Source organism: Chroicocephalus ridibundus, chromosome 1 (assembly GCF_963924245.1).
Source record: "Chroicocephalus ridibundus chromosome 1, bChrRid1.1, whole genome shotgun sequence".
In the NCBI taxonomy this organism is placed as follows: domain Eukaryota; kingdom Metazoa; phylum Chordata; class Aves; order Charadriiformes; family Laridae; genus Chroicocephalus; species Chroicocephalus ridibundus.
Window position 1 is genome coordinate 14,315,504 of NC_086284.1, and position 17,268 is coordinate 14,332,771.

Sequence of the window (17,268 nt, forward strand, 5' to 3'; positions counted from 1 at the left end):
GGACTAGAGGTTTAAGATATGCTTGACTTTTTTTTTTTTTTTAAAGAAAAACAAGCTGCCGTTGCCCATCAGTTGAAGAAAGTGGGAGAAGTGAAGGTGTCTTCGCCAGAGGACAGGAAGTCTGGAGAAATGGAAATGCACCAGCGTACATCAAGGTATTGCGTGAACACAAGACGGAGAAGTTTGGATTAAAAAAAAGTAGTTCGCCTGTGTCTTCTGAAAGCTACTGGTCAGGCAGAGCAGTTTGTGATTTCCAGTGGGACCCAACAGGGAGCAGCGGGGGGAGAGAAGCCAGGCGTGTTCGACGCAGGCACCTGCTGGGCAGTTCCCTTGCGGAGCTGCCGTAAGAAACTGCTGGCACCTGGCTCAGCTCATCCTGCCAGGGCGGCTCTGCCAGTTGATGCGTGGAACTGGATGGAATTGGAAGCAAAGCTCACAATTGCACTTGGGCACTTATTAACGGTAATGTGTGGGAAGGGCAGCTCCTGACGGGGGTGTGTTAGATGCAGCTAAAGAGGAATTTGAAGTGATTCTTAATTACTGGAGAGCTGAGCCAAAATTTCCTTTCTTAATTTCTAGCAATTGAGACCATATAAACCTTTAAACTTTGCCACTTTCTTCCTGACAAGACACAATCTTTTTTCTACTGTTTCAACAGACTTTATAATCAACTTGCAGAAGTAAAAAGCAGAAAGGAAGAAAAAATAAGGCAAGAAACTTATGCTAAGAACAGAGAAAAGGCTAAAGAATTTCAGAAGGTAAGTCTGCTACAGCACTGGCCCACTTAGTTGGTCAGCTCTTGAGATTTCACCGAGCTTCTCATCAGACTAGTTGAGACGGTTCTGTGGCCTAAGTGCAACTGAAACAGAGACCATCAAACTGGCCTGGATTTTAAGTGATGCCATTGGCCTATCCCTCGTAACAATTTCCTTGCCAACATTAGAACTGAGCTGAATTCTTCTCTAAAAAGTGCGTCTGCCTCAGCCTGAATTTTTCTGGTGACTTGCGGGTGAGCAGAAGGGCTGTTCAGGACTCCAGCTGCTAGGAACTCGACTTGGCAAAAGAATGGCAGGGCTTTCCTTAGGTCAAACTTGACTGAATTTCCATTATAACAGGCAGGGAGTTGGTTTAGTTTTTTTTTTCTGGATTCTGCCTAGCTGAGCACACCTGAGCTTAACGTTACAAGAACCCTGTCTGGGTTTGCCTGCAGTTGCTCTAGAGTAGGGGGTTAAACAAGGGGACTCGAGTTGTTTATTCTCCCTCTCCCCTGGTGGACCTCAGGCAGCTGGAAGGAAGGAAATGCTCCCTAATCCTGACATGCTGGGATGGCTGCTGGGGCCCAGGCCCAAAGCCTGCTACTCTAGTCTCATGGTTTGTTTTATTTGCAGAAAATGCTGGAAAAACTACGAGCCAAGAAGACTTGGAAAGCACCGTGACTGGTGGAAGACGTGGAGCAATAAGGAACACTACTGTGCCGGTACAATCCAAGAGACCCCTTCATTAAGTTAATTGTGGAGCCATTAGGAATCCTCAGCTTTAAGCTGTAGGAAAAGCCCTAGTAAACAAAATTTGTATAATACCCCCCCCCCGTTTTACTGAGATCAGATTGGCTGCTGCTTTAAATGTGGCTTGTCTCTGAGTAGACTTCATTGTGAAAAGACTTTCTTCATGTGCCTTAATTTTAAAGGGATGTCATATTAATTTTTGTAATATATGCATATAAACCATTTTAAAATAAAGTTGTTTTTTTTAAAAAGACTTGAACCCTCAGAATGCAAGACATTAATTTCTTCTGTAAAGCCGAAGTTTTTTTGTTCTTTGCACTATGTGATTTATCTCAAGAGGTACATCTTAAAGCACCTTAAGACAGGACTGTTACTGCTTCCAAATGTAGGTCTTCCATCCATGTTTCCTGAGCTCCAAGTCAGAGGTAAGTCATTACATCATCAAGATAAATCCAAAGCTCAACTTTTACTATAAATTTAAGTTATCAGCATTTCATTAAATCTGGCCCTGTTTAAAACGTTCATCAAAAACAAGTTTCCAATACTTTACTGCAATTAACTATAGCTTATGCTTGTTTTCACTTATTTTTTCAGTCTCTGTACTGCAGCAGCTGAAGCAAGTTGTTACCCCCCTGGTAAGTGCAGAGCACAAGACAAAACAAGCTTGGTGTTGCAAAGAGTAGAGGTGCAGCAGGCATAGTCCCTCTCATCCTTCCCCCCTCATGGCTCTTCTGTGTGAATATTCTTACGGTCAGACCACAAGCCCCAGCTGCTCACAGCCACGACTTACTGACTTCTCCTTTGTTTACTTACAGTGTAGCAACAGGAAATAATCCCAGGCTGCAGCTTTCAGACATCAGTTTTATTAAATGCTGTGACATTCTGTACAGAACGTACCTCTACAGAGCTTTAGTCCAGTTGAGTTCAGTATCAGAGAAGTGAGGGGCAACAGCTGGTAAGACCTTCTCCAGTCACTCAGTTTAGGTAGCTCTTCTGCAAGGCCAAGCAGGCAGCTCGGCCACATCTCCCAGAAGGGCAAAACGGAGACCAGTCACAACTGAACTGAAAGGGTAAGGGCAAAGGCCCCTCACACTTCTGAACTGGGTTTTAGACAACATGCACTATTTCAATTTACAAAGCAGTAAGGGAAGATAAAACAAATGTTCAATTCTTAGTTACTGCAATAACCACTCTAGATAAGGTTCTTTCTCTATATGGAAGAGCTGTGCAGTCCCTTGCAGCAGACTCGCAGCAACATCACCAGGGACCTGAGAGAGGAAGAGAATCTATTAGCACTCTTACTCGAAAGGAAAGTGATCTGAACTCTCTTCATGCTCAGCATAACATATTTTCCCCACCTCTGAAGCAGCTTAATTTCAGGACATGGTGCTGGTGTAAAAGCAGTGACACAGGGAACATGTGCATACACCTCTTACTGAAGTGGTAAGGGGCAAAAGCATGACTTCAATGCCAGCTTCAAGTATCATTGTTTTCCATTTCCTGTAACTACTCCCATCCATGCAGCTCTAGGAAGGTATGGTATTGCCCAGGGAAGAGGAAGCAGCAATTAATTACAAGCCTGCTCATACCACAAAACTGTATCAACCTGTTGTTCTCCAACTTCACATGCTGCGAAAGTCAACTGGCTTCAGAATGGAACTGAGCAGCCTCTTCCCTACATCAGCATCTCAAAATAAACCTCCTGTTTCACTCCAAGAGGCCTTACTCCACAAGGCATATCTCCTCATAAATAGACCATAGCACACACCAGGTGTCCACGGCATCCTGCAGAGGATTTCACTATGCGGTCACCGCGTTAAGAGCTGCTGGTTTTTCAGCCACGCAAACCCTCTTTGAAGTGACCTTGAATTTCTTTTTAGTACCACCAGTTTTGCTGAGCACTCTTACCTTCAGACTCACTTTGGTGGCACTTGGGCGGTGTTTCTCACACCTCTGAGATGCAGTGACTTAGCAGCAGACACTGTGGGTTGAAGAGATTTGGTTTTAGTGTCAGTAAAGTTACAACAAACTCAAGCTGGATGTAAATTGCATGGAGCAGCCTTTTCTCTCCTCTTTTTGCTTCTGGGTGTGTCACAACCATCCTCTCAGCAGCAGCTTCTGGAGTCCAAGTTACAAAGGCTCTAGCTAGAACTAGTGTTGGAGATGCCCAAGGATACAGCCACATACCTACACCTCAGCAGGAACCTGCTCTTGTCTTAACAGCCGAAGGAGGGAGTGCTGTGTCTGTGACCTACACTAAAGCTTTATTCCCAGCAGACTTGGTGCCACATCACGTGGCAATTAAAGAGTCTGATGGACTTGCTTTACGGTCATGTCCACAGCTCACCAGAAACAGCAACATCCCAGCAGCCTTGGTAATGACCAGCTATGTGCTCTCACTGCTATTACCAACTTACATCAACATTCAAGTTTTCCATCCCTTACCATCCTTCCAGTTAATCATGCCAATATGTAAGCCAAGCTCTGTACACCACCAAGCCTAAAAATCTGTTAAAAGCTTTTGAGTACGGAGGAATTCCTCACAACCAGCAGCCGCCTAATGCAGAAACTAGTACTACAAATCACTACGCAACTGTGACCTCCATTTAAAGTATATATATGCACACACGCAAGAATGACTCGCAGATAAGAACCTCTCAGATCCTGCCAAGATCTGGGGTGAGCCCTGCCCAGCAATCTCTGCTACTAGACAACCATTCCTACACTTGTCTGTAACAGTTCACTGAAGCCTCAATGTTCGAGAGCCATACCGAGTTAACACGCAAACTTCTGTAAAGTTGCATGAAACCTCCTCAACTGACAAGTAACCCAGTGCTCACCCATCAAACAGGTTGTCATCATCTTCCACAGCTCATCCTTTTAACACCGCAAAATTCACCTTCTTCTGTATCCTAAAGCACCTGCTTAAAAAAAGAAGAAAAATAAACAATGCACTTGTCGAGTTCCAGTTCTGGATACTGGCCAGTATCCGGTTCTCGCACTGGAACAGGAAAATAGGAAGCAAGGACAAGAGGACAAAGACTGTATCAGCAAAAATACCAGGTTTTACAGACACAGCAGAACGAAAACCAACGATGCCAAACGCTGAACTACTGTAGCACTGTTCTTTGAACATCCCATCAGGAGAACGCTGCTGGGTGCAGATACCATACAGTGCAAGAGCTGCAGTAGCTCTTCATCCACAACTGCTCACTTTAACACTCAAGCTTTCGTAGGCACCAGTTAGTGTCTAGCAATAAGCTACCCTGATGTACTCCTTGTTTCACAAAAGCTACCGTGCAACCGAAGAGGGAAAAGAGAGCACATGAATTTCACCTAATAGGAAGAGCAACCTCAGAATTCTTCAGAGTTTTTACATATTCCTGCTGTGAAGGATTTATCCTTCTTCCAGGCGATTTTGCTTGTTTTACCTTACATCCTCCATTCTGTAGAACAGAAGCCAGGAATTTTAATTGTATAGTAGTAACCTGGCTGAGCTGCTCAGAAATTAACTCTTTAAAACACTAACGTAAAGATCTGACCCCAATTTGCTGCTTAGTATGAAACTATCGAGCATCTCTTGACACAGAACAAAAATGCATGTTCGTGAGGTTACTTCAAGTTCAGACAGTGCTGTCTCTTACTTACAGACACCAAAATAAGAAATAAGCGTCACTCCTTCGTGATCAAGGGGGGAATAGACTGTTTCAAACCATCCAGAAAACTCAAACTACAAGAAATCATGTTAGAAATCAGGTAACCACACAAAAACCTGGCTGAAGAGCAAGTTCAGCCCATGCAATTTAATGTGTTGGTTACACTTTAAGTCCCAGCACACACTGTCTTTTGGCTCTTACCAAGGTCTTCCAGTTGAATCACTTTTTCATTTGTATCAAAAGCAGAAGTGAGCACCTGAAGGAGAACATAATGCATTATTACAGTTCCTAGGATGCTACGTCTGCCGAGATCTGTCTTGCAGTTTTATCCCACAGAGCTAACAGGTAGTTCAATGGGTAAAGCAAAACCACAAGTTTATTCTGTGAGGCGTTTCCAACGACACGAACCTACAGAGGAGATCCTATCGGGATAGACCTCAACATTCCTCATACTATAAATGAACACAAGAGATTAAAAAAAAAAAAAATCAAGCAGAGTGGAAAAGTATCTCACAGACCCTACTAAGTCTTTTTAACTGGTTTCAAGACATTTGGGGAAAGGAGGAAGGTAAATGATACACTAACATTCGGGGAAGATGAAGTAACTTCTTCATATTAGCAACAGTTTTAATGTTACCTGAAAGGCGAATGACACAGGGAATTAACCACAAAATTGTACTCACACAGAATCCTCCTTGTAACTTTGCTGCTAAGCATAACTTGTAAAACTATCAGTTTAAGCAATTATGCTGATCACCTCCTTTTTGACTGAGAAATTTGTATGACTGTTCTTTGGACAAACCAAAGTTAAAATAAATTCTTCATTTAACAGAGGGAGTACTACATTAAAATACACCAAAATAGTTTTGAAAAAAAAGTCCCTGAAACACTCCACAAGTCAGTAAGCTTCATCTGATACAGACTTCCAGCCGCTGAAACCAGAGCCCTCAGATCATTAAGGAACACACAGAACCTCAGATGCTGTACCAACCTAGAAGGGGCTTCAGCTGACTGTGAAATAGCATCCTCCATGTCTTCTCTCATTTTCTCTAATCACATACCACCTGAAAAAGCAGGGTAAGGTTACAAACTGACATGCATGTGCACACAGAACCTACAGCAGTACTTCGTACTTAAATGGTTCTAACCTCCACAGGTGTTACAGGCAGCCTGGATCTGGAATCACACTTAAAGCTACTATAATGTCTGAATATTACCCTGTTTAATTTGACAGCTCTTTTTATTTTGTTTACTTTTAAAATAAAGTCACATAGTCATGATCTTTGCTCACTGATACAAAACACCGCATGTTAAATACTCAGATGCCCTGAATAAAGTGACAGGAAAAGGACACTCATGTAGTAGATTTGTTCAGAAAGGCTATTTTCACTCACTCTTTTCAGAGCAGTTGAACATTTTGCCAATCATCACAACAATTTTCTCACAGTATTCCAAAGTCTGGGGGAAGATAAGCTCTTATGTTTTCTAAAGCAACACTGCATCTTCACAGTAAGAAAACCCAGCAATATAACCAGCTCACCAGGCTAAAAAGACAGCTAACCTGCAACAGGCAAGGGTTAAAAAACAGTCTGTCGCATTAACTTACCAAGATGCTAGTTCAGACTGGACCACATCACATGGACTTCCTAAACAGAAGTAAGTTGTTGCATCTGAGTAACAGTTCCAAATTTCTTCAGTATTTCAGTAATTTATTAAGACTTAGGCACTTTTATACTCAATATGATACAGGTAGATCATAGTCCAGTTACGCTGCCTGAATGCTGATGCTAAACCAAAGCATTTCTTGCCATGGCCCAGTCTATCACACAGCTATCAACAAAATTTATCTGCAATTTAAGAACTTGGAGCACTATGGCACAGAAGATACAACCAAGGGATTTACCCAACACTCAGCTGGTACTGTGATGTAAAGAAAACGCTTATGACATACTATTTTAAGACAGCTTACAAACATGCTCTAATAAGCCGTCTACGATAATGCAACACTGCAAGTATTTTTCCTCTACCTGCTAATTCTACTTGCTTTAGTAGTCAGGATGCAGAGTTCACAAAACATCAAAACAAGCTAATCCTTGAGATTTTACAGTAGCCGCATCTTTAACTGTGCCTGCGTAACTGTCCCACTAAGTAAACTTGTTACAGGTCTCATTGTCACCACTGCAATTAACTTTACAGTGAGGAAAGCACAACCTGTTACTCTTCTAGCCACGTTTTTCAATTCAGACACACAGCGAGTTGTGTCTATTTGCTGAATAACGAGGCATAACAATTAACTTTTCACCATGTCTGCAGAATAGCTTCTGGTTTTGAAGCCTAGCCAGTTAACTTTAACACATGTCACTAGCTGCCATCTGGTACTTGGATTTTTGTTTCAAAATAAAATATTGTTTCTTTGTAGAAAGGCAATGAAAAAGCTAAGATTTGAGCTTTAAGATCCTCATCCAACTACCTCCACATAGGAAAACTGCTTCCTCAATACTTACCCTTAAGTAGAGACTTTCCATTATGTTCCAGACATCGCAGAAATGCCCCTTTAAGAAGAAATATTTTGGAACAATGTCATTGATTTAACTATGCTTTTATCCCGTAACAGTTCAACAATTCTTCAATGCTGCATTTGACAAGATTCCCAGTAAGAAATTTTCAGGCTACTTGTTTCAACAGAAATACCAAGTTTAACCAGCACATCCGCATGAAAACCAACGATGCCAGCTGCTGAAGTGCTGTAGCACTGCTTTTTGAACACCCCATCAGGAAGATACTGCTGGGTGCAGATACCGTACAGTGCACAAACTGGTCTGATTACTTGCTGTGGAAATAGTACTTGTCTGAAGAAATCTAACACTCATGCTGAAGTTCAGGAGAACCACAAAGCTTACCTCTGCCGCTAACAAATTCCACTGAAGTCCACTGAAATAACGAATTTGTACATCAGAATGCCAGCAAACAGCCACTAAGAATTCAAGCAGTCCGAAAAAGTTACAACTGCTCCCTGTTGCCGATCTGGTGTGTTCCTCTGCAGAGTCTGGAAGGAAATTGATATGACTACACTTCTGCAAGTCTGCAATATGAAGCCCATGCCCTAGATTTATCAGTGTTCAAATGAACTGTAGTTTGAATGCATGCAAATATTGTCCCTTCATATAAGTAACACAACTAATATGTTAATCAGCTGTGGGTTGCAAAAAAGGGTTTTTTCTAAGCACTAGGTTCCAGGTTTTTGTCTACAGCAACAGACAAAAACTGAACACGTGCTAGAACAGATTCAATGCATCAGCTTCTATTTCCCCACTACTTTTGAAACAGCATTTGAAGCTATTTCCCAGTTTACTCTATACTCACCATTAATAACTGTCACCTTCCGCTACTTTGTTTTCTGTTTTTAGAGGCAGGTATAGTTTGGACTAAGGTTACTGTGCCAAGAAGTTCAGTATCGGATACACCATCATAAGAACAATTTATGCTGTGTCAAACTGGTATGTTATTTGGCCCATTACCCCTACTGCAGCAATGGCCAAATAAGATGCCCTGTTCCCATCCTCTTACTTAAGTATGTTCTTGCAAGGTTTCATTACTTGCCCAGCTTTAGCTCAGGGCTTCCCATGTTAAAGATATTTTCCTGTCCAGTAATCTTACACGGCATTGTCTTCCATGCCATTTCCTAGACTCTCCTGAAGCCACACAAACTTGGTTACAAGATTCACAGCTTTAGCAATACATACATGCAAGACTACCAGCTTCTTCCTGCCGTCCCTCTATTCTTGCATGGGACATGCTCAAAGATGAAATTTTACCAGAAGGACACGATCAGAAGCTGCAGCTGTATGATACACCCTGGTACAGAAAGTGTGGGTGAGGCACCACCAGGAGACTACACCTACAGTAGTTCAACACCTTCAGCAGAGAAGATCCCAGGTATTGTCCAAACCAAATCAGAGAGATTAAGCTGCCCTGCAGCATTCAACATCAGGTAAAAACAAAGTATTTCTATATGTAACTCCTAACAAAAAACTCAATTTAATACACAGGTATTCAAGAACTCCTAAGTTTTAATTTTCATTCAAGCAGAGGCTACAGGCTCTGATTTTGGTGAGACTGATAAAAGAGACGTTACACTGAATTCAATACTTTGAAAGCTCCACAGAGGTTGCGCGGTTATGGAACACTAATATATTTGCTTGAACTATAGAATACTGCTTTCCCAAAACATTTTGCGAAGCAAAAAACCCACCTGAAGAAAACAAGAACTGCAAACCAAATAACAGCTTACCTTGCACATCCGAGAAAACTGAGCAGTATTTCATCTCCCAAAAGCAACATAAACTAGAAGAAAAAAACCAAAGTGATAAGAACTATCAGATACAGTCAAATAACTGACAATTCCTAAAGCCAAAAGCTAGGTTTCATCAATCCATTTAACAGTTGTAGTAAGAGATTTTCATGTGTATTTATCCAGTTCTAATCAGAATTGAAATTTAGTTCATTTCTGAGTCACTCAGCAGTTGAACAGAAAAATTCATCACATGAACTGCAGAATGAGCGAGACTCCACATACCACCTCGCTAGGCCTTACCAAGCAAGAACCCCACTCCTAGATCCAGGATGAGTCTTTCAAGCCATACAGAGTATTTCTCAGGTAGATGCCTAAAAGAGTTACATTTAGCCATTAATTTTGGACCAATATTAAATGGGATCTTCAACTAGTGAAGAGTAATTTTTGCAGTCTTATTTCTTAGAGCTACCAAGTTGCATCTGGGAAACCCCAAACTTCCTTTACAAAGATTTGGGACACTAATTCGAGCATAAGGAATGCAACTTGACCTGCTCTCATTATACTGAGCACCTATTGTAAATCTCCTCTCACTGTCAATTCCATTTTGAAGGAAATTAAACCAGTAGATATAAGTCTTTTTCTGACAACATCCCTGTTCAGCGCAGACTACTTTTACCTGCTGAACAGCTGTTAGTTTGTTGCTGATAGAGATTTGGTTATTAGAGTATGTGAGTGATGCACATCACCCTTTGGTTATTTACATCTCATTGACTCACAAGGAAACTTTTCAAACATTTTTTTTTTATTTCTACTGCTACCAAGACAGCCTTGTTTCTAGCAGTTAGCCACATTCAGACCATTTTTCTAAACATTCACTAGTCATTGTTTCCATCTCTAAAAAAAACCCTTTTGAGAAAGGTATTTGCAAATCAGGCAAGGTTTGTTAAGTAATTTATAAAGAGCTTTCATCTTCTGCTTAGTCACATTCACATCAGACCCCATTCTGGACAGAAGATGGCAAGAGGGGAAACAGAATCTTTATGTAAGATTCATTATGCTGCTACAGTTATTAAGATAACTTCAGATTATTGTGTGAGGAGCAGAGAATTAGTTTTCTGAAAAGTTATTCTGCATGGAATAGACAACCTCAATCATACAAATTGATTTTATCATCATTCAAATGCATTAACCACATTTTGCAATAGGCTTTTGTCCAAGCTGACTAACGACTTTTGCATTTTTACTGTTGACACAAAAATTCGCATTAAGCTTCAATTCTGTCTTCAAGTCTTACTCAGCTCTTTAAGTATTTCGAAGTATAACCTGCATTTCCTTAAGATATGGAAAGATAGTCCCTCAAGTACCACTCACCCTCAAGTCAGCTATGAAAAGAGAAAAGGTGTTCAAATTGCCCTTTGTAACATGAGCATGTATATGTCTCTATGCAAATGCACAGACTTTTCTATACTGTGGCCCTTCTATGTTACAATATTTGGAACTTGTTTTCCTATTTTTAATTACATAAATTCTACGATCCATTGGTTAACCGAAGTCAAGTTGCAGAAGCTAGCGGTTCAGCAAGATTACCAGCCACTGAATCAAGGATATCATACACCCAACAGGACATCACAGAAGACACATAAAAGCTTAGCAAAAAGATTACACTTGTTTTGTAACAGTTTCAGACAGAAGCCAAATATACTCACCTTAAACCAAGTCTGACTAGATTGCTTGGCTGATAGCTCAACATTGACTTCAGACCAGTGATTTAAGCCAAGTAGCCACGAAAAAGGAATCTGAAGAGTGACCACTGCCACCTCATTCGTTAAGTTTTCTGTTCAGAGGTGAACCTTGTAGAAGCACAGAGTTCTCAGAAGCAGAGTTGTCTTCCTCCTCTATTTCGATCACTTCAATCGATTTTGCATGTTTTTTTTCTGGCTTTGATTTTTTTCTTACTGGGCATTTTGCTGCTTATAATGAAAGAGCTGTTCTCCTAAGGAAATGGAAGACAGAAGTATTCACAAGTCTAGCTTTGAGCTACTGAAAAAGTAAAATTTTTGTAGTAACTTTGCAGATTTTAAGAACTCTTCAGAGAACCCTAGAATTCCCATACATTCCAGCATTATTTCCAAGGAGGAGAGTCTGGACTCTCAAAACTACTCCCTTTTGCACTACAGATCAAGATTCACAGGTATCACACAGGTACCTTTGGACGTAAACTCAGGAATTAAGTACTGAAGACATTATTTACCAATTCTTTAACCTCAAAATAGGAAGAAGGTTATGGAGTTTCTGAAGTTAAGGAACATTTACTCACCACTACTCTGGCATCGAAGTCTTCTGGATTATCAGAATTCAGGCCGTCATCGTCATGACTGAAATACAGAAATTCAAATCAAGCTCTGTACTTTCATAGCGGTCTAAAACACGTGAACTATTTTCCCACTACAAGCCCTAGTTTCTCTTAATGCGTATGGAAGCGCTACAGCTTGTGGGTTTAAGTTACTACTTCTTCACGCGGTTGTTCTCAAATGATAGTGTCTGACAGCAGAATTACATCCCCACTAGCAATACTGGTAGGATGGAAGCAGCGCTTAGCAGCAGGAGAAATTTAGTAGTAGCCATCACTAGTGGTTTTGAGATATTTAGGATTACACTGGCAAACAGGCTAGAAAGTCAGCAAATTAGAAATCAAGCAGAATACAATGAAGAAAATAAGAGGCCTCAGCTAAGAAGACTACACAGCTGTCTTCCTGGTACTACAACTGAGAAGTATTCTCTCCAGACTGCCATGAAACACAAGTATGAAATCCCACTACCATCCACAGATTTTTCTCTCAAGATATAAAGAACTCCTCAGAAAGACATGAAGCCATTTTAGTACTATGGTTTCAACAAGCGACACCAGAAGGACTCGTCCCAAAACCTCAGAAGTCTTCTAGTACTCAAAGAACTGAGTGCCTGGATGAGCTGGCTTGCATTTATTCTACAGAACTTTGTTTCTTCTGCTCTTTTTTAAGCAAGTAAGCTAGTTGTTGTTACTCATTTTACAGGCTCACCCTAATACTTCCACTCATATAAATTAGCAGTGTTAAGTGCTTATTACTAAAGTGAACAGTAGCTGAGGGACAGCTTTGCACTTTTTCACTGTCTTTTAGGCTTTCTAGTTTTAAGGTGCTAAGTATATTTACGACATTAATTATTCTTCCTGCTTTACTGATCCGTTTAGCACATTTAAGTTAAATGACCATAAAGAAAGACCTAAGATGATACTTCAATGCTTAATAAAGTAAAAAGGAAATTAAAAAATATCTTTTAGCCTTTGCCATAAACACTTCACATTTTTATTTGGGATAACTATAGAGGGACTAATTTCAGGAAGTATAGTTTTTTGTTTTAAAACATTTCTACCATGTCAGTTTAATGAGACAGTACAAATCACCACTTGAAACAATCAGTCTTCAGATTAAAAATATCTCATTGTACAAGCAGTTCCAAGTCACATTTACAATCACAGAATCCCATGCAGCTGAGTGTTTTGTTCCCCAAAAAAACCCAGTGCTTTCATAAGCAGATATTCACATTTAGATCACGCAATGCTGATACAGGCTAAAAGGACAGCATAGGAACTGAACCCGATATACCTACAACTCTGTCACTAAATCGCATGCTGCTACAAGCAACTCTACTACCTCCCGAATTCCTCAACTGTAAGAGCAGCAGATTGTACTCGTCTTGCACAGCAGCCTGTATGGTACTGTGTTTTGGATCTGCAGCTAAAGCAGTCTTGATGCCCTCCCCAGGCCAGCAAACAGGCTGGGGGTGACCTAGAGCTGTGTCCCTCTGTGTGCGTGATGCATCTATCTGTATACACAAACTTATATTTTAGTTAAGAATAAAAAAGCAAGTTTTATACCACCGGAAAATATAAGGATGAACTTACTTCATCTCCTGAATAGGGGAAATGGGGCCTTCATCATCTAAATATTTGTGCTTCCGTACCGCCAGGCATTCTCTTTCTAGGTCTTCATTAGCCTGAAGGGCTTTTAAAGCTTTTCTAAGATGTTCTTCATATTTAAGCATTTCAATGTACTGGAAATATCCCTTTGCAGCTGCTTGCTAAAGAAAAATGCATCAGGTGAGATCTTAAAAATACCACTATAAAGCATTTATATTATGAACTGAATGGCAACATTTATTGACACCCGTATTTTACTTGTGTTTGTCTTTAAGTTATTAAACAGACAACATCAAGTGTCCTGTTTAACAGAAGCAAAAACTGTTTCACTGTTTTATTATAGCCTATCAGATAGAAGCCAATTTAAATTCACTTGGTTTTTAGACTAAAAAAATACTATATTTATCCCACAAAACAGAGAACTCACCTCATAGCCAAGAACCATCTTTAAGGGAATATGTTTCTTTCCATAATGTTTTTCAACAAAAGGGAAATTAAAGCCTCTGTGTAGAAGCCTTCTCTTTTGCTCTTGAGGTGAGGCTGTCAGTGGTGGCCTCCCTGTAGGCATCTGCGTGCTCTCATACCTCTTCTTGTTCTTGCTTGAGCCACACTTATATTTTCGGTGCGCAGCAGCCTTAAACTTCTTTCCCCTGAAGTGATATGCAAAAATCGCTTTCAAATTGAATTTTGACTTCTGCTTCGTGGAAGTTTCAGATGCTTTCACTGGACTCGGAGGGGACAGAGAAGAATCTGAAGAGCTTTCATTGTCAGGCATTGCTGCAGCAGATTCATCAGCTCGTTGCTTTGAAGATTGAGATCTCCTTTTTTCCTCTGAAGGTCCAATGGAGCACTTAGGATGGTACTCATTGCCACCAGCAGCAGAAACATCACTGAAGAAAAAAATATTTAAATTCAAAAGAATGTATACTTTTATGAATGACACAGGTTCTTCACATGAAAAATTCTAAACTAGAGATTTAAAAACTCACCTTTCTGAATCACTGCTGTCCAGTAAAACCTCAGCTGAAGAATTACATATACTGTTAAGCTCATCTGAAGACTCCTCAGGAGCAACATTCTTCTGCCTTGAACGTGAACATTCCAGTTGTTTATTTGTTTCACATGCATGTACCTTATATGGTTCTTTCTGCCGGCTGCATATCAGCTCAGGGTAATCAGCGTCAGAAGCCTGGGACTCATCTGTATCAGTCATATTTCAGTTTGCCCTAAAAATGAGAATTCAAGAAATTAAAGAAAATTCTATGTAATCAGGTTACAAGCCTTCCACCACTCCACCTAATAGGGTATACTTCCAATAAAAATCTGTGAGCAAACTTTAACAAAGATTATCCTGTGAACCATGAGCAAATGTATGAACCTTTATAGTAAGTTAAGTTGCAGCCACTTATCTCAAGATATTCATAGCATGATTTAGGTCAGAATGGATTTTTACAGCTCTTTTGGTCCAACTCCTGCTAAAAGCAAGGCTAACTTCAAAGTTGCATCAGATGTTCAGAAACTTGTAGAAATGACTTCTAGGAATGTTTTCCCTTATATAAGCACACATGCATGTGTGGGCCATGAAGACGATCAGAGGGCTGGAGCACCTCTCCTATGAAGACAGGCTGAGAGACTTGGGGTTGTCCAGCCTGGAGAAGAGAAGGCTCCAGGGAGACCTTTTAGCAGCCTTCCAGTACCTGAAGGGGGCCTATAAGAAAGCCATGGAGGGGCTGGTTGCAAGGGCATGTAGCAACAGGATGAGGGGCAATGGTTTTAAACTAGAGCAGGGTAAGTATAGATTAGGCATTAGGAAGAAGTTCTTTACACTGAGGGTGGTGAGACACTAGCACAGGTTGTCCAGAGAAGCTGTGGATGCCCCCATCCCTGGAGACATTCAAGGCCAGGCTGGATGAGGCTCTGAGCAACCTGATCTAGTTGAAGATGTCTCTATTTACTGCCGGGGGGTTGGATTAGATGACCTTTAGAGGTCCCTTCCAACCCAACAGATTCTATTATTCTATGTAGCCAACAGCTTCTTGTACTTCTAGGGATATTGTAGTTTTAAGTCATATACAAATACTCACTTCACTGTGGTTTACAACTTTTTTAAACTAATCTACACAGTGTCGTCATCAGAAGCAATCAATGCCATATTCCGTTCTTTTGCTAGCTACGTGATTACCTAAAGCCTCCTGCTCTAACAATCTATCAAATCTTTGTTCACTGGTTATCAATCCACATGGAGACTAGCCCCACAATCAAAACGTTCATTTTCAGTTAAATCTGCAATATAACCCAATCCACCCCTTTAGCTGCCCAAGTCTACACAAAAGGGACTGCAACGCACCGCAGAGGAACCTGTCCTTCCCTAGTAATAGCCTCGAGTTATTCTACCTGCTTGTTTGTCATTTACTAGCCCCGTAGGTCTGTATCTTTGTAATTTTACCATGCTTTTTACCGTTTCACAAACCCATCATCAGACTCATTAATATTTCAAACACACAATTTGGCACCTCAAGACACTATAGTAAAATTCATCTACTGTCCTCAGATAACCTGCTGTTGTCTCGATACTCTCAATCGGAGTACAGATTACTGCACAGATTCAGGGAGAAGGCTTCCCAAAAGCACACAAAGACAAAAGGGTATGTATGCAACAGCAAATTGAGAAGTTTGAAAATACAGCAGATACATATTGACTAGTAGTAAAGAATAGCAGGCCAGAACAAATGGCTACAGAACATGAGCAGCCATGACTGCTCACAATATTAAGTTTCGCTTCCTCTCTAACCCATACAGCTACAAGTGACCTCGAAGTTATTCTCAGAACAAAGATAAAAACATCACAAAATTGCTGCAGCCATACATCAGTGACTGAATTTTAAACAGTCTACGCTTAGATGACATTTTGCATCATCTAATTGTTCAAGACACAGCCTACCCTGTTGCATTTTTCACGATGAAAAGATTTCATTCCAAATGTGCATTAAACGCAGGCTTAGAAGTATGCTCGCTAGACCTTAAACTCATCCTAATGCACTTAAAAAAGCAACACAGGGACCCAATCTGTCTTTCGCTGTGAGAAAAGGTGATTTTTGACAGAAACTTGTAGTGCTGTGCCCTGGACAAAGCGCAGGCACACCGCTCAAGTCAGCTCACCCAAGACCGGGCAAACACAGCGTCCCGAGACGGAACAGCCCAAGATAAAAGCACGAACACGTGCAACAACAGCACGATTAACTACACCGGCTGTGGCTGGTACTTACAGTCGGCAGCTCAGCATCATTTACCGCCTCTCCTGCAGCTCTACTCGTAACCGCTGGCACGCCAGACACATCTTAGGGAAGAAAAACAACCAGCATGTAACCGGCCGATTATTTCAAACAATCTTCTCCCCTCCTAAAAGCAGCCATCGATTAATTCGCCAACATTTACCTCAGGTCGAAAGGCGCCGGACGCACCGCTCACCCCCCCACCCCGCCTCCACCAGCGCGCCGGGGCCGGCGCCACGGCGGACATTTTGTGTGTGGGCACCCACAGGTCGGCGACACCCCACCGCCATCGCTCCCCACAACAGCCTCAGCGGTGGCCGCCACACAGCCCGCTCCCGAGGACAACCGAGGCCGCTCCGCCAGCCCACCCCGGGCGCTTCCCCGCGGAACGGTTCCCCGGTCGAGGCGCTGGGCGAGCGGGCACGGCTCCATGCCGCCGCCCTCACCCGGTCCCTCGATAGCGCCGCGGATGGCGGCGGATGCTGATCGCGCCCTCACCTACCTCCCCTCCGCCTCACGCATCGCTGCCCCAAAGGGCGCGAAATGGCCGCCCCAAAGCTTAAATACCGCCAGGAGCTCGCGA

The 17,268-nt window shown here is 41.6% G+C and overlaps 2 protein-coding genes and 9 non-coding genes across 19 annotated transcripts in view; 1 reads left to right on the forward strand and 10 right to left on the reverse strand.

Annotated features, from left to right (window-relative positions):
* Nucleotides 1–1,961, forward strand: part of CEP295 (centrosomal protein 295) — a 43,785-nt gene extending 41,824 nt beyond the window's left edge. For all 7 annotated transcript variants that reach the window (XM_063329197.1, XM_063329230.1, XM_063329207.1 and 4 more), the window contains 3 exons: nucleotides 47–155; nucleotides 659–758; nucleotides 1,389–1,961. In XM_063329197.1, coding sequence (XP_063185267.1) covers nucleotides 47–155; nucleotides 659–758; nucleotides 1,389–1,436 — 257 coding nt within the window. In that variant the 3' untranslated portion in view covers nucleotides 1,437–1,961. The remainder of the gene's footprint in view (nucleotides 1–46; nucleotides 156–658; nucleotides 759–1,388) is intronic.
* Nucleotides 1,962–2,348: 387 nt separating this feature from the next.
* Nucleotides 2,349–17,250, reverse strand: TAF1D (TATA-box binding protein associated factor, RNA polymerase I subunit D). Of its 3 annotated transcripts, XM_063329257.1 has the most exons (17): nucleotides 17,188–17,208; nucleotides 16,680–16,750; nucleotides 14,403–14,639; nucleotides 13,841–14,303; nucleotides 13,399–13,574; nucleotides 11,773–11,830; nucleotides 11,162–11,448; nucleotides 9,756–9,826; nucleotides 9,453–9,505; nucleotides 8,062–8,207; nucleotides 7,666–7,713; nucleotides 6,768–6,807; nucleotides 6,153–6,225; nucleotides 5,363–5,417; nucleotides 4,346–4,426; nucleotides 3,414–3,486; nucleotides 2,349–2,773 (listed from the first exon to the last, which is right to left on the reverse strand). In XM_063329257.1, the coding sequence occupies exons 3-7, from the start codon at nucleotides 14,624–14,626 to the stop codon at nucleotides 11,365–11,367; spliced, it is 1,005 nt and encodes a 334-aa protein (XP_063185327.1). In that variant the 5' UTR covers nucleotides 14,627–14,639; nucleotides 16,680–16,750; nucleotides 17,188–17,208; the 3' UTR covers nucleotides 2,349–2,773; nucleotides 3,414–3,486; nucleotides 4,346–4,426; nucleotides 5,363–5,417; nucleotides 6,153–6,225; nucleotides 6,768–6,807; nucleotides 7,666–7,713; nucleotides 8,062–8,207; nucleotides 9,453–9,505; nucleotides 9,756–9,826; nucleotides 11,162–11,364. The 3 variants fall into 3 exon arrangements, with proteins under 3 accessions (XP_063185327.1, XP_063185310.1, XP_063185319.1); XM_063329240.1 differs by lacking the exon at nucleotides 9,756–9,826 and having other exon boundaries at nucleotides 17,188–17,250; XM_063329249.1 differs by lacking the exon at nucleotides 9,756–9,826 and having other exon boundaries at nucleotides 4,346–4,429.
* LOC134510494 (small nucleolar RNA SNORA25) lies at nucleotides 3,241–3,370 on the reverse strand. Its single transcript, XR_010069632.1, has one exon. It is a non-coding gene; the product is annotated as a small nucleolar RNA SNORA25 (small nucleolar RNA).
* LOC134510496 (small nucleolar RNA SNORA32) lies at nucleotides 3,768–3,890 on the reverse strand. The gene has a single exon (XR_010069634.1). It is a non-coding gene; the product is annotated as a small nucleolar RNA SNORA32 (small nucleolar RNA).
* On the reverse strand, nucleotides 4,546–4,684 carry LOC134510492 (small nucleolar RNA SNORA8). Its single transcript, XR_010069630.1, has one exon. It is a non-coding gene; the product is annotated as a small nucleolar RNA SNORA8 (small nucleolar RNA).
* Nucleotides 5,472–5,603, reverse strand: LOC134510498 (small nucleolar RNA SNORA18). Its single transcript, XR_010069636.1, has one exon. It is a non-coding gene; the product is annotated as a small nucleolar RNA SNORA18 (small nucleolar RNA).
* On the reverse strand, nucleotides 6,527–6,599 carry LOC134510490 (small nucleolar RNA Z40). The gene has a single exon (XR_010069628.1). It is a non-coding gene; the product is annotated as a small nucleolar RNA Z40 (small nucleolar RNA).
* On the reverse strand, nucleotides 7,314–7,445 carry LOC134510495 (small nucleolar RNA SNORA1). The gene has a single exon (XR_010069633.1). It is a non-coding gene; the product is annotated as a small nucleolar RNA SNORA1 (small nucleolar RNA).
* LOC134510493 (small nucleolar RNA SNORA8) lies at nucleotides 7,833–7,971 on the reverse strand. Its single transcript, XR_010069631.1, has one exon. It is a non-coding gene; the product is annotated as a small nucleolar RNA SNORA8 (small nucleolar RNA).
* On the reverse strand, nucleotides 8,313–8,438 carry LOC134510501 (small nucleolar RNA SNORA40). Its single transcript, XR_010069639.1, has one exon. It is a non-coding gene; the product is annotated as a small nucleolar RNA SNORA40 (small nucleolar RNA).
* Nucleotides 9,640–9,711, reverse strand: LOC134510507 (small nucleolar RNA SNORD5). The gene has a single exon (XR_010069645.1). It is a non-coding gene; the product is annotated as a small nucleolar RNA SNORD5 (small nucleolar RNA).
* Nucleotides 17,251–17,268: the final 18 nt, after the last annotated feature.

Bases quoted from the DNA above. Each gene is read 5' to 3' on its own strand.
- TAF1D (XM_063329240.1), bottom strand. From the start codon at position 14,626: ATGACTGATACAGATGAGTCCCAGGCTTCTGACGCTGATTACCCTGAG. The intron at 14,304-14,402 runs GTGAGTTTTTAA...TTTTTTCTTCAG, and splicing joins GACAGCAGTGATTCAGAAAG to TGATGTTTCTGCTGCTGGTG. The intron at 13,575-13,840 runs GTGAGTTCTCTG...ATTTTTCTTTAG, and splicing joins AGATGGTTCTTGGCTATGAG to CAAGCAGCTGCAAAGGGATA.